At 44.7% G+C, this 15,085-nt stretch overlaps 1 protein-coding gene across 1 annotated transcript in view; it reads right to left on the bottom strand.

Annotated features, from left to right (window-relative positions):
• lig1 (ligase I, DNA, ATP-dependent) overlaps positions 1-15,085 on the bottom strand; it is a 30,239-nt gene that overhangs the window by 5,071 nt on the left and 10,083 nt on the right. The window contains exons 14-23 of the mRNA XM_068748876.1: positions 14,946-15,037; positions 13,110-13,209; positions 12,837-12,922; positions 11,929-12,044; positions 10,348-10,443; positions 6,321-6,431; positions 4,937-5,008; positions 3,711-3,855; positions 3,299-3,381; positions 2,999-3,151 (exon numbers count right to left, since the gene is read on the bottom strand). Coding sequence (XP_068604977.1) covers positions 2,999-3,151; positions 3,299-3,381; positions 3,711-3,855; positions 4,937-5,008; positions 6,321-6,431; positions 10,348-10,443; positions 11,929-12,044; positions 12,837-12,922; positions 13,110-13,209; positions 14,946-15,037 — 1,054 coding nt within the window. The remainder of the gene's footprint in view (positions 1-2,998; positions 3,152-3,298; positions 3,382-3,710; positions 3,856-4,936; positions 5,009-6,320; positions 6,432-10,347; positions 10,444-11,928; positions 12,045-12,836; positions 12,923-13,109; positions 13,210-14,945; positions 15,038-15,085) is intronic.

Below are 15,085 nucleotides of genomic sequence, written 5' to 3'. Positions count from 1 at the left end.
GATAAGGCTCGCACACAGGTTCTGATTTATTCATGTTCCCTCTTGGTTGGGACAGTCAACATTTGGTGTCTCGCGGCACAAAACAGAACGGCACGTAAATCCCACTCCCACGCTGCGAGTGTCTCGTCTTCCTGCTTCGCCTGAAGCGTCGCGTCTCATCTCAAAGGGCCCAAACCTGCTGAGACATGAGAAAAACCTCGAGGGCTGACATGCACAGGAGCGACGAGTATATCCGTAGATATTCCAGCACGCATAGTATTTGGAAAGGCCGTAGTGCAGAGGTTTCGTCTCTAAAGCAGGTTCAGAAAATAACCCTGCTGCCATTTGTCTGTGTTCAGTGAGAGTGAACGAACCCCTGCGGCAGGTTCAGTTGACCAGGATGCAGTAGGTGTGTGTGTGTGTGTGTGTGTGTGTGTGTGTGTGTGCGTGTGTTCCCTATAGCAGCGCCATCATTCACGATAAGGGCCTCATTTGACTGTTTTAACACACACACACACACACACACGCACGGAGGTGTAGATTAACTCGTGGAATTAAACGAGCGCCTGCCACCCACAAAATGCAGAGATAACGTGTGCGTCAAGTAAAAATACTCGATGACTAAGGTGCGATGTTCAAGCCTAAGTGAGTCGGAGTCTACGGCTGCCAAGCCTCTGGGGGTGGCAGACAAAAAAAAAAAAAAAAAAGAGAGAGAACGTTTAGGTGTATTGATGTTTGAGTAACGAGTGTGCGAGGACCTAATGGTGAAGAGAAATTAAACTGCCACGTGCCCCCTGGTGTTCATTACAGGGTCGCAGGTGGCCCTCGACGACCGGGCGGGCGTGCGCTCACGTAACAGCGACCTACTGCGATCTTTGCGAACAACCGAACGGCTGAAAAAACGTCTGACACTCATTCGGCAGCTCGCTTTGCGTTCGACTCGACAGGAAAACGCAGACGCATCGATGCAGCCGGGGCGTGGCGCTCGCCCGGCTACGATATATTTATCACCGTACCGGTTCCATGTTGGACGTCAGCTCATGAAATTAACAAGCCATTTTAAAATCACACACTAGAGTGGCGTTGTGAGACGAAACACAAAAACGTACGGCTGAGATTTGGGGAATTTAAATGTCCGTTCACTTTTCCTCTCATCCGCGGAAAGCAACGTTTTCTCGAAGGGCAACTCAATTAGACTAACTAGTCCTTTGTCGTTGTGTACAACCGTGTCCAAAAACATTCAAAGAAAACCGCAATTTAATTCAGAAAGCATTGAGATCGCCTGTTGCTATAGCTACCAGAGTCTGAGCAGGAGGGAGTAAGTCAACACGACAAGGCTAAATATAACTTGGCTCAAACTTTAAAAACATTACCTCATGCATAAATGCTTCCGCCCGAGTCGCATCAGACAGACGTTCACTGCCGGTTAAATGTCACGCCTGATACCAGGCCACGTTTTAAACCGAGCACCTACTTCTTTTATTTACTTATTTCTGAAGCGTAGCCAGTCGGGCTGAAAGATTGGATTCATTAAAATACCATGAAATCAAATAGAAGAATTACATGCCTGCCAGGAAGCGTGCATTAACGCAGCTCAACCACTGAGCGTCTGCGCGACGAGGTGTCTCACACGTGAGTAACTATTGCACGACGGATAAAGAGTCCGAACCGCGGACGCTTCACACTCATCCTCCGCTCGGGTTTTCCTAGAATGCCTTTATTTGCGGCGGCCTGCCAAAGACAGGCTTTCTATTTGTGGCGCCGTGTGCATTGTGTTCTTGTTCTCTCTTACACAAACACAAAAATGTGCCACCGACTAATTAACGGCTGCTGGAATACGTTCGGCATCCAACTTGAACGGCGTTGAACATTTCTTTCATCTGTGTGGGAAGTGAATAATTCCCTTCATTACCAATTATTCATCTCTCTCTGGCAGGGTCCTTCCCTCTCCCCCCCCCCCCCCCCCGCCTCGTTTTAAGGTGGACACCAAAGATTAGAAATAATTCAGCACCCGGATGGACATGAAATCTGCCCTCCAGTTGGCTCGTTATTGTGCATGTCCAACAACAGACAAAGGTTTCACCAGAACTCTACGACGTCACGGCAAAGTTGACATTTTGCATATAAACAGTTTAATTATTTTACTCAATTAGAAATTTGCATGACATTATGTCCAAATTTGTGCAGAAATTAATGAGGTATAGCCGACAGCTACATGTTCCCTGATGTAAGTAAGGAGTTCAAGTCCCAGTGGAGCACACAAACACGATATTGTTCAGTGCCCAGCAGCAAAACAATTCCACAAGCCCCCAGGTGCACGCTTGTGCACGTATGTGACAGTGAAGTGGGCAATGCAAGGAGGAGAGAATGTGCTTGCTGTTCACTAAATCCCTTTATCATGCATGAAGACACAAAACCTGCGGGTGTGGGGGGGGGGATGAAGGAGGAAGCTTTCTGCAACGAGAAGCGACTACATTTACGTTCTATGGTTACGCTATCCTGCTGTTCACACCCTCATTATCTCAAACACACGCGTGCAAATAAACACGTTTTCATGCACGCTTAGCGCTTATCCCAAGATGCACCCAGTCACGCCTACACACACACTTAGACACAGGCATATATCCCAACGACTCGCATTTGAGGAGGGAGACGGCAGTTCAAAATCGCACTCAGACACACCCGGCGCATTACATAAAAATAGCCCCGCAGCAGCCCAGAGAGACGTGAACAGAAAACACTCCGTAATGCCGGGATCTGAAACAACGATCTCTCTTTTGCCGGTCGTTCAGACGAGCAAACGAATGTGGGAGCATGTTGCTGTTAACTAGACGGTCGCTGGGGGTTATAAATAACACCGTAAAGGTTTATGCAGGCGTCGGCCTGCTCGTTTAAAGGCAGATCTGCTCTGTTATTTTAAAGACTGAACATGTTATCACCCCATATGGTTTGGGAGGAATCATCAATCTTCAAAATTCTATTGAAATATCGCCAGTGAAACAAACCACGAGCTCTTTACCTTGCAGACGGACTGGAACTCCTCGTTGTCGTCATCGTAGCAGGCCAGCAGGAAGCCCCCGTAGGTTCCCGTCCTCTTTCCTTTACCCAGGTAGGCACCAATCACACACAGGTCCACCGTGTCGCCCACCCCCTCCAGATAGTCCTTCTTCAGCTGACGGGGGGAAATAACATTACTGCATATTTAATGATCAAGGATGTTTTCTTCTTCTATTCTGTGTTGTTGCTTGTTTTTTGCATTTAAAAAGACCTCATTATGTTAAAAAAAAGTGGCGTATTAAGTCCGTGTTGTGTTACACACCTTGAGCCAGTTATGAGAGCGCTTAGCAATTTCATAGGTGGCATCCTTCTCCAGCGTCTTCACCATTAGGCCCTCGCAGGAATCTACAAACACACACACACACACACACACACGCAGACACACACACACAACCATTAATGCACCCGAACACGGCTCCGGCAGAGCAGAACGGAAATGAGCAGATTATCTTTGAGATAGACGGAACGGCTTCGTCTCTTTCTGAGGCAATCAAACACAAATACACACAGAACAAGTTTGGGACACAAAGACAAACAAGGCCGCAGGCATGGAAGACAAATAACAAAAAAAGAAAGGCTCCGTCACACACGCACACTCACTGACATAATGAACACAACCGACCACACCCTTTACACATGAAGGCAAAAAGTGTCCCGTTAACATCCACACAAACCTCGGACAGACTGCTCCAGAAATTCAGCGATGGTGTCCGTGTCGTTGGAGTCTTTGGATCGGGCAAACACAAACTCTCCCTCGACCTCTGAGAAGCTTTCTTTCAGGAGAGCCCGCCGTCGACACAATGGCTGCCGCACAAGGGACTACGAGGCGCACAATCAAAATGACAGCACTGGATCGTTACAAGCCATTTAGTTTTCATAGCTTGGAGCCTTGCAATGACAAGGATGAACTGCTTTTTCAGCTGGCCGCACACGCACACACACGCACACACACGCACACACACGCACACACACACACACACGCACACACACACACACGAGGCCGGCAGAGCACACAGTCAAGAGCTTGTTTTTCACCGTTTCTGGTAGTTTTATGAATATTTTGAGAAGATGAAATAAATAAATTGTGCATATATATATATATATATATATATATGTATGTGTGTGTGTGTCATGATGGTGATATGAAGAGGTTCTCAACTTCCTCTTGCCTTGTAAAAATATAGCTGCATGCGTTTAATATGTGTTACATTGTAGAATTAACTTTTCCTCTGATCATCAACTCTGCAAAACAAAATACCCCAAATTAGCAGCAGGTCGTGACCTTGGTGTTCTTCGTGTAGCTTTGCATTGACTAGCTAAGACTCTTTGAACTGTGCATTAACATTTAAGAATAAATGATGACGGAAATAAAGTGAGAAAGAACAGCGTCCCAGAGGAAGCCGGGAAGCGTGTGCACGCGGGGACAAATTAATTCATGACATTTACATAAATGTCATATTAGGAGGGAAACAACGACGATATGACTCAACTTAAAAGTCACTGGTGCATTTTTCATTCCTGTCATTTTGTTTCCCTCCGCTTGGGAAATCTCGCTGATGGAAACGTTCACAGATTTTTATTTTCTGTAAATAAATGTTTTTAAAAGCCTTAAAAAAATGTGGATTATTTATCTGGAACTGTGAACTTGTCTAATTCCACACTTTGATCATTATCGCCACCCACAACACACACACCGACAGAGAGCCTGGAACACACACACACACTGATACTCAGACAGAATGACAATGAGCCTAAGAATCATTATCGTGTTACGACCATCATTAGCATTCAGGGGCGTCGGCGGCGTCCCAGCGGGTCGACGTGCAAACAAATATGCACGCCGGTTTTAAGTGAAGTGGGCGCTCTGGGTAATAGTTTCCAACGTCAGGACCAGCCTTACCTCGCCGTTGAGATAGAGGAGGTCAAAGGCGTACACACACACTTGGACTTTAATTTCTGAAGCGTCCACGTCCTGTAGGGAGGAGATATAACAGCAAATTAAATAACTACTCATCAAAAAGATGCAAATGAAGCATCCTATTCATAAACTCTCACAATCCTGGGACTGAGGTCTAGATGTTTGCCCATTTCTCCTGAAAGGTAACGTTCCCATCTACTCCTGAGCTTCTAACAGCATCACATCTCCCCTCATCCTGCTCATCATTGCCCTTCACTCACCTTTGAACTGAATTTACTTTCCTTCTGCGGGAGCTTCCGTAAATGTTCACAGTCATTGCTTCCGACCTAATGAGCTGCATGCAATAAGAAACGCCCAGGATGCTACCACAATACCTCACAATCATCCGTCGGTCCTCTGCACTGGTAATAATCTTGCATTTACATAGACAGACATGTGCATGTTTCTGAATTCTGTACGTTGAAGTCCAAAATATTTGGACGCAGTCATTAAGCATCGTTTAAAATGTACGGATTATGGCAGTTATTGCTGCTCCCCGTTTCAACCCAACCAGGACTAAATCTCCACCGCGTAAGACACTTCTGTTGTAGTTTGAATGTAAGACGCACTGATGCAGCCGACTCCGACCATTCTATCTTTGAGACATACATTTATTCCAGTCGTAGTGGGATGTGCTCAGAAATACCTAAATAAAATTCCTCTGCAGTTTTTAAATCTGACAGATTTCCTTCTGCTCTTCCCTTTAGCTTTTCCCCGGCTCATTACTTCCCCCTGCACACATTAATGAGGTTTAATTAATCCATATCTGGCTTCATTTCTTAGTCTGTAATATTTCATTTCATCCTAACAGTGGTGACAAAACACCAGAAGCACAGAACAATCCGTTTGTATATCAAACCAGAGCTACAAATAATCCTGATTACATAGAGCCGGTAACTGTATCTAGCAAAATGATCATCAGCGTAATCGTTTTCATCATCATGTTCTCATTTGCACGCTCATTTCTCTTTTCCTAATTTGAAAAGAAGCCATCATGCTTAGGAGAAAGAAAGGTAAAGGAGCGGTTTCCCTCTAGTGTGATTGGTGTAATGGAAAGAGGCCGTTATTCTGACCGAAACAAAAACAACAACACGCAGAGCTCACACCGGCCGCCTCTCTCCGCGATCCATCTGAATTTTCTGTATCAATCTCCCGTCTTTCTGTCTGCTCGTTCTCCGTCCATCTCCCTTTGGCTGCCGGATCATTACACGCCATTATCTGCCCCCCCCCCCTCCACCTCCTGGTCTTCATCTCTGTCTTGTTTTTGTCTAACCCTTTCTGCTCACACCCTGAGCATCTCATCCCTTCATCCTTCTCTTCTCTGTACCTTTCTCTTCCGGGTGGTGAGGATCTGGAAGGGCTGGATCTGTTTCTTCTCCCGATCCCAGGCCACAGCTTCAGAGTCCAAAACACAGGACACCACAGAATCCTTCTTCATCTATGGAAGAGGCAGCAGAGCAAAAAGGAAACCGTGAACGAGTAAACAGAGATTGCTATTCAGTAGAGATCAGGAGGTCTTTTTTGCAATAAAAGCCAGATGAGGCCATTTACAAACATCTATTCTAGCAATAAAAGGTAGTCTCATTTCCATTGACGGTACATGGAACAAACTTGGGCGTGACAACCCAGAGGTTTTAATGCTCAGGCAGTTTCAGGACGGCCGTTCTCAATCTGTTCAGCCAGGTATGTATAGTTTAAAGCTCGCCGTATTTGATTTTATTCTATTTCCACATAAACAAAGAGGCTTTCACCGCTGATCTTCTCCGGTTCTGGAAGAACGACGACAGGCGGAGGCTGCAGAGAAACCACACGTAGGCCGATCGACCACTAATCAGAGTCATCCACTCCTGTGTGTGAAGCTAAGGGACGTTAACCTCCTGCATCCTGGACACCACGACAATGTGGAACAGCCTGAGACCAGATCGGTGATCAGAGAAACCGATCAGACATAGCAAGGGAAACAGCCAAACATAAAATTAACCCATCAGGTCAAGAAGATAGACAATGCAAGACTTCTCTAGCACTACAGTAAATGTATACAGCAGACGTTTATGCATTAGTGTTCATTTATAATTAGAAACATAAAGGCAAAATGCTGTCTCTCATGAAATTAATACGTAAAATAATGCAGCAAAGTGCTGTAGAATCTAAACATACCAGCTCTATGCTGGGTTGGCGCAGCTCCATTCAGGCACGGCTCATTTCTGGTGTTCATGAAGTGTCATAAATACGATGCGCGCTGCCATGACAGCACAATGTCAGCACTGAGAATGCAAATCTCAATTTAAGCAGTCCCGGCATTAATCATCTGCCATGCTAATGATAAGCAATCGATTTCCCTGAAGAAAGCTTCATTTACACAACTGACACTGGCTATTTTTACAGCACAATCATGGTAAATTAAAGGTTATAAATTAAAAGTCACACGTTATGAAGGCAAGAAAATAGTTTCAAGCCCAAATCAAATATAGTGGAATGATGCCATTGGTTAAAAGGGTGCATGCAAATGAAGCGCAAGCACATTTCAACTCGGTTCAAATGTTTCTTCTCCCCTAAAGCGTGGACTAAAACTAGAAAGAGATGATTTGAGAACGAAAGGTGAAAGTCAGCGAAAGAGAAGTATAAAAAAAAGATGACAAAAAAAAAGAAATGCAGACTGAAAATATTGAGAAAAATGAGGAGATGGGACAGGAGCAAGAAAGACAAAAAATGAAGTGAAAGAGGAGGTTTAAAAAAAAAAAAAAAGGGGGGGGGGGGGGGGGGAAATGTGTGGAAAATAAGTGTGAAAGGCAAACGGTGAGAGAGCAGACAGGAATCAAGAGGAAGCAGAAACAAAGAAGGTGAGAGGAGACAGCAGCCGGGAGCGTGTTAGGATAGAGAGGACGGGTAGAAGAAGCAGACCATGAGGGGAAAACTGCAGACAGGCTGCATCAAGGGGCTGGAAAAGTCAAAAAATATTAATGAGAAAAGTGTGGGAGGACAGAATAAAAGAAAGGTGAAAAGAGAGCAGTGAAAGAGACTGACCTAACAGGCACGATCAGAAGAAGAGCGGGAGATGAGTCGATGGAGAAATGTGAGCAAGCAACAGGTGGATCGGTAAAAACCAAGACTCACATTAGCTTTGAATATTCTGAATATAGAAAATGAGCAAAAATAAAATCACGAGGACAGAAGTGCTGGGATGGTGGGATGTCAGGTGTGAGAGAAAAAGAGGGCGGGTGGGTTTCCCCATTCCTCCCAGCTGAATTCAAAACTCATCCACTGACCAGCCCGTCTAACGACTACTTATCTTTTATTTCTGTGGTTCCATTAAAAGCTGAAAATACAAAGAATAGCACTTAAGCTTAAGGCCTCCTAAATGGACACGCTGTGGCCCACGGTCACCGTCTAAACCAATAGGGCGACCAGAGAACGCCATCAGAATGTAGGAGGCCTGCTGAATACGGAGAGAATCTGCCATGCGTGATAACATTGTTCAGGGTCGTAATGAAAATACGAGTTGCAATCCAGAAATACTGAAGTGCCCTTACGAGTTCTCCTCTCTTTTCTCCGCCTACCTTGCCGCCATCGCAGCTAATCTAAAGGGTCGCAGAGGGCGAGCTGGACTCCGCCTGATTAGTGAAGCCAAAGAGAGGATGTGACCCAAACCACCGTCACGTTGCTTCTGTTTAACTCGCCCCGTATTGATCAATGAGATAACATGAAACGAGGTCGGTTAACAAGCCGACTTTGTTGTGATTATGACATTGCAACGTAATCCTCGTTTGCTCTCTAGACGATCGACATGATGATCGTCCCGCTGTGAGCACCATGAAGTGGACATTTCATCTTCTGACGTAGAGCACATTTTCTGAACAAATCCGCAGCAGTTTTGTAAATGAGACGACAATGAAAACGTAAGATACTTGCAGATGGAAAAATCAGAACAAGGTGAAACTGATAACTCGGCTGCATCATCCTCATCATCGATGCATAGGAGCAGGGTGCAAAAATGAAAAACCGCTTCGTCGTGATATTAAACAGGCTGCAGACACAAACAGCTCGTTCTTTTCTTTGGTGCTAGAATGCTGACGTCAGTGATGAGAAAGAAGTGGATCCATTTTCTCCTATGAAATGAAGCACATCAGGAAACACTCTGTCCGTCTACTCGACTCATTAGAGAAGACGGGAATTATTTTTAATATTAATGGCTTACAATAACATTTTCATTCTCAACAAGGAAGAGAGTGAAGCCTCCATTGCTGCTTCTTACAAAATCAAACACGTCTCAGGAGGCACTGAGGTTGTGAATGAGGTAGAGCTTAGAAGTCAACTGGCTGGTAATTGCTTTCCTTCTGTCGACACCAGCCGAAGTCGCCAACCTGGCAAGTTTACCCGAAAGCTGATGTTTAATTTGGTTTCAATTTTCAATCCGTGAAAAGCTGGATTAAATTTCCACTCTAAATTAAATTAAATACTGGCGCTCCCCTGCCATTCATAAAAGATGATTTCATAAAAAAAGACTAAAGTTGGAGAACAACATACCTGAAGAGGAAAACAAATCAAATGCTTTCATTGCATATAAAGGCTCGTCCGCATTCCAGATGTGCTCGTAAAGTTTAGTGAATAAAAGGATCAATAGCCTTTGCTGGATATTTGTTCAGTATTGGGCTTGCGTAACCGTACCTGATACTTCCAGACTCGTACCACTTCACAACAACTTGACTTTATCTTGTGTTAGCGGAGAGGCGGCTGAGGTGCAATGACAGCAGCGCGGTCATATTTTAATGTAAATGATGACAAAGACGAAACGGGCTGCAAACGACGCGCCGACAAGCGTCGACAGGAAGCATGAAAAATGGCTGCATCAGTGCAAGCAATTTCATGAAACACCTGAAGACGAGCGCTTGGACACTATTTATGCCTCAGTGGACCCAGTGGCTTTCAGACCGTCAAAGAGGAGACCTGCTCCTCCTGGTTGTATATACATTATCACAACCTTCTGAAATGGACACCCCGAGTCTAACTCGTTAACTATGGAAACAGAAAATGTAAAAGAAGATAACATTTGAGTATTTTGTTGTTGTTAGATGGACATTCCTTCATCCTCCTCCTCCTCACATCATTGGTGATGAGGGATTAAAAAAATACTAATTACTGGCCAGCAGCTCTTGGTGATAGAAGGTGAACAAAGGCCAGGAAGCTTAAGGGATGGAAATGGGTTTCAAACCGAGACAGGAGAAGTAGGCACGTGGAAATAATCCCGATTAATGATAGGAAAAGGAAGAGATGGTGCGAGCGAGATAAACGCAGCTCCGGTTACGCTCCTCCCTCCCAGCGGCGGAGCTGCAGCTCCGTGCGCTCCGGTGTTGTACCTTGGGAATGCGAGCGATGATATCGGGGTATTTGCTGGTGTTGTCTTCCTGGTTGCGGCTGAACACTCGAACCTCACCGCTCTCTAGAATGTGAATCTGTAGGGAGAACAAAAACACAAGCCAATTCCATAAATAAAATAGAAACAAAGTGCCCGTTTATACATTATTAACTTAGTTTTGATGATTAAATAAGACGGATGTGTGAATAATGCATGCAATAAATGAGTAACAAGTGCCACTTAATTCATTTCAAACATATGAAACTGAAATCTCTATCTGTGGACAACGTACCGAAACCAGACGATTGAGCGGTTTGATCTTGAGAGATGAACATTACGCCAGATTGGACAATCATTAAGTCGTAAAATCTTGCTGGGCCTGGCCAAGAGACATGGCAGACTCCCAGCTGGAGCCTGACCAATGACAGCCCGCCTTCTCTCTCAACTAGTGAGCTACATAGCTATTCAGTTAGCGCCTTACAGTCCCAACAAAATGACTGTGAACCTGTGCATGCTGCTCTACCTGAGGTTTCAACTTCCTTAGTTTTGAAGTCTTGATTTGGCAGCGGAGGGAAAACAACTTGAGAAGTCGAAGGTTCAGTCGAAATGTTCTTCCCCCTGCCGGCTCGGGGAAAGCGTCTCACATCTGGACAAATGTCTTTACATGGTTTTTTTTTTACAGGACACTGATAAAAGAACCTGACGAATGAGATGCCATGCTCCCTCTCTGGTCCAGCAGCCAGCATCACCAACTTGTTTTGGCCATTGCGTGCCATGTTCCTCTTTTTGTTCGTTATTAACGTGGACCGTTAATGGTGGTGTGATCCTAGTTTTTTTTACGTGTACGATATTTTCTCATCTACCTTGTGCACGGTATTTGCAGTGAACCTGTGGAAACTTGAACAAATGAAGCTTTTTTTTCTTCTATGGATTCATGAACACAGAATACGACATTTGATTGCACTGAACAAACTTCAGCAATGCAGGAAGATCATTTCTGGACACACACACACAAATACAGAGGTGTGTTTCCACTGGCTTAAACTGAGTCCCTCTGCTGGTAGTTTTGTGTAATGTCCACTGCAGTGACACCAGATAGAGGGGGGAGACATGAGAGGCACAGGGAGGAGGGCGTCATGAGACTCTCTCTCTATTCACACCCTGTTTCTGCTTCTTCTTTTTCTCCACTCATCTCTCTTCTTCTCAATTCAACTCAGTTCAAAGACACTTTATTGGCATGACCGTCCAAAATTAACAATACAGCTGGAGGGGTTTACATTACAATCTCTCTCTTTCTGCCTCTCTTGAAAATTCCAGTCTCCCCCGTGTGTCTTCATTTTCCCATCACTCTACCTTTCATGTATTTCACCCCATATCCCACCACCCCTCCTTCCCCTTCTGGTCCACAGTGTCATGCTCTACCTTAAAAGCCAGGGGAACAAAGGCCACCATTGTTTGTCTTTGAAGACACACACACACACACACACACAAGGCACATGCATACTAAATGTTCAGAGCCGGACACAAGACAAACAGACGCCATTTTGCTCCACTGCTGACAAGGACGCACCCAAACACAAACCTGCGCACGCTCTCCATCGTATTTGTACTCGCAGGTGAAAGTTGCTTCATCAAACCTCTTCATCACCTCGCTGACTCCCTTGGTTGGGTGGGCCAACATGGGTCTCAGTGGGATGCCTGAAGAAGGTAAGAGTGTTGGAGGAAGCAAAAAAAAAAAAACTTTGAGGCCAGCGCAACCAAACAAAAGATATTTTATCATGCTTTTATTGCCGTTCATGAATCATTAAAAACTGAGAAACTAAGTGTGCGTGAGTGTAGGAGGATTGGGGCTCCAGCCAATAGGGATCGGATCTCATATGTCTGCAAAGAATAAAAAAACAAAGAGTAGCTGTGAAGTTAACTTCGGCGACGCGTTCCAAATCCTACCCACAACGGTTTCTGTGAGAAAACCGCGGCTGAATTGAGTTTGTGCTCGCACTCCTCTTTAATATGAAGTTCCCCTTAGGCTGTGCTTTTAAGTTATTCTTAAAAGGAGAGGAGCGATGTAATGAAATTCACCTAACAAACGCCTTTATTTTGGTCCAAGCTGGATCGCTGCATCCCAGCATTCAGCAACTGCTTTAAATGACATATTTTAGAACAGTCATCCTCTTTATGGCAGCCGCTTACCTGCCAAAATAGCAGCTCGATTTGTCCGACGGACCGGCAAGGGCCAATTTTGTGTTCCACTTTCATCGCGTTCAGATGGTGGCTGGTATTTATGTGCTACCTGGTGCCAAGATTCTTCATCACAAATAGCTTAACAACGGTGTAATTGGGAGCTAATCCTTAGCTTAATGGCATCCTTTATCTCACCGTGATAAACGACTCAACCAAAATAACTGACTCACCTCCACTAAATAGATCAATACAAACACCAGTCTATGTTTTGGATCTTATAACCTTTCTGCCTTCCAATTGGCTGCTTACCTGGAGTGAGTCTGCAATGATTGGGTAGCTGCTCTATGCCCTCTTTCAGCAAAACGGGGATGAGGACATCGTAATTGGGCATCTCGCTGAAGGGAAGGGTGTCGATGTGAGTTGGAGATGGAGTGGGAAGAAGAAAAAAAAATCAATATCATCCAAAATGAAAGTGAGCGGATAAGTGAGACAGAACGGGGGACAGGGTTTAAGGGAGATGAGGCAAGGAGAGTGCAGCATGAGACGGGGGGGGGGGGGGGGTTGTTTAGGCTTTAGAGTTACCAGTAAGTCTGTTTGAGAATGAGACTCTTCCCTTCGATCCAGGCCCGCCTGCTCTCCATGCTCATCCCCTTCCCTGCGTCAAGCACAGCAGGAGGGAAACCTATCAGGGGGGGGGGGGGGAGAAATGCATTTAAAAAACGGCCTGTGTGCGGCTTTCAATACTTGGAGGACCCAACATTCGTGTGGTGAGAGTTAAACACTTCAGAGCCTAGGAAGCGTGTGTACAGATGCACTAAAGTGCTGTTACACGACTAAATGTGCAGTTTGCTGCCCAAGGTGGAATAATAATAATATAGGGCCAAATGAGCTGTTTTGTTTCCCAGGTCAACATTAATAATTACAAAACATTTAAAACGGGGCTGAATACTAATTTAGCCACATCAATTATTCACTGCAATGATCCATTTATTTCAGCCCCACAAAGAATCTGCTCTTAGCTGACCTGCCTGATTAAATAACGGTTAAATAAATAAATAAGAATGCTAAGGAAACTATTTCCAGACCAGACCACAGATCAATGCAAATCTTCCTACCGAGACTCCCGTCTAATTGACTCTTATTAAATCATAGCTCCAGTCATGGGCAAGCCACGCATGCTAATCGGTGGAGGAGGACTTGGTTTCCTTTAGTCGAGGCGGTGCTGCTGAGAGAAGGTCAGACCCGTCCTGACAGAACGAGACGACTTCAGCAACTCGTCGTTGAGATGAGCATCAAGCTCATTTTAGGTTCCGATTGAAGACGCTCGGGTAGATTCGGGGCTCCACATTGAGCATTCAAAATATCACATTCAACTGACTCAAGGAATGCAAATGATATTTGAATGCATATTTAATATTTATGAAATGAATAAAAGCTAAAATAACAGGATTTACCGTAGATAGAACACCTCTCATGTAGTGTGATCGACCTTGATTTGTTTTCAGAGTGATTGATCATAAGCCAATAACAGAGGCATACCATACAATCCAATAATAAAGAGCATATAAGAAATCGGTAGGTTTGAGCAGAGAATCAAGCATATATTGTCCAAACAATTGCGCCCCCCCCCCCCCCCAGATGGCACTTTCTAGCTAAATTGCCCAGGTGGGATTAGAACACAAAGGCATTCTGCGCCTAGAAGTTTAATTATGGACGGTACTTGTGTAATTCAAACTGATTCGGTAAAGGAATGCTTCCCGACATTATCTTCTCACTGATGCTGATGGGAACGCAGTTGTGCCGGCTTCACGGTGAAACAGCGTGACAGAATTCTCCCCGACAACGCAGGATGTGGCCTTTAATGTTTAATAGCATAGCAACAGAGCAAACGGCACAACATCCCAGTGCATAGCTTGTACAATTTGATTTAGGAATCTGGAAGCCCAAGATCAATCGATTTCGATCGGAGCTCATCCACTCGTGTTCACCGAGTCTTGTTTGAGCTCGTGTACTTTCATCAAATGAAGTTTCCACAAGAACTACACGTTTAGAGGCAACATTGACAATCTGTTTATAAATTATTTTGTAAAGATGCAAGAAGCCAGTTTAGGTTTCTTTTAAATTTGTCTTTGCTGGAGTTTCAGGGATGTTTTGAAGACCAAGAAGCTTCACTTGGCTTTGCATTGGAATGCCGGTGAACAAGTGTCTTGTTAAATTAACCCTTGCCCCATCTTTTTTAAAACTTTTGAACTTATTTCTCATTGCGAAGAACAAGGCTGTGGATGTTGTGCCTCATCACAGTGAATATCTCAAAGGCCAGTATGAACAGAAAGAATAACAATAGACAGAAGGGTTTGTACCTAGCTATTGTTACAGGGTAGACTTTATGTAAAAATGTCCCTCAGAATTCAAGATTACCTTGTCCGGGGGGGGTCAGACACACAGCCTGGCTTAACGCCGATAGGACGCTCTGCTCAGCCAAGCCGATCCTCAGCTTTCCAGCCAGGGACCTGCTCATTACAATCACAAGACCAGCATCTGTCAGAGCCCATTAGACA

This window comes from Brachionichthys hirsutus, chromosome 15 (genome assembly GCF_040956055.1).
Source record: "Brachionichthys hirsutus isolate HB-005 chromosome 15, CSIRO-AGI_Bhir_v1, whole genome shotgun sequence".
In the NCBI taxonomy this organism is placed as follows: Eukaryota; Metazoa; Chordata; class Actinopteri; order Lophiiformes; family Brachionichthyidae; genus Brachionichthys; species Brachionichthys hirsutus.
The sequence above is the reverse complement of the archived record's forward strand: the minus strand, read 5'-3'. Positions and strand labels throughout refer to the sequence as shown.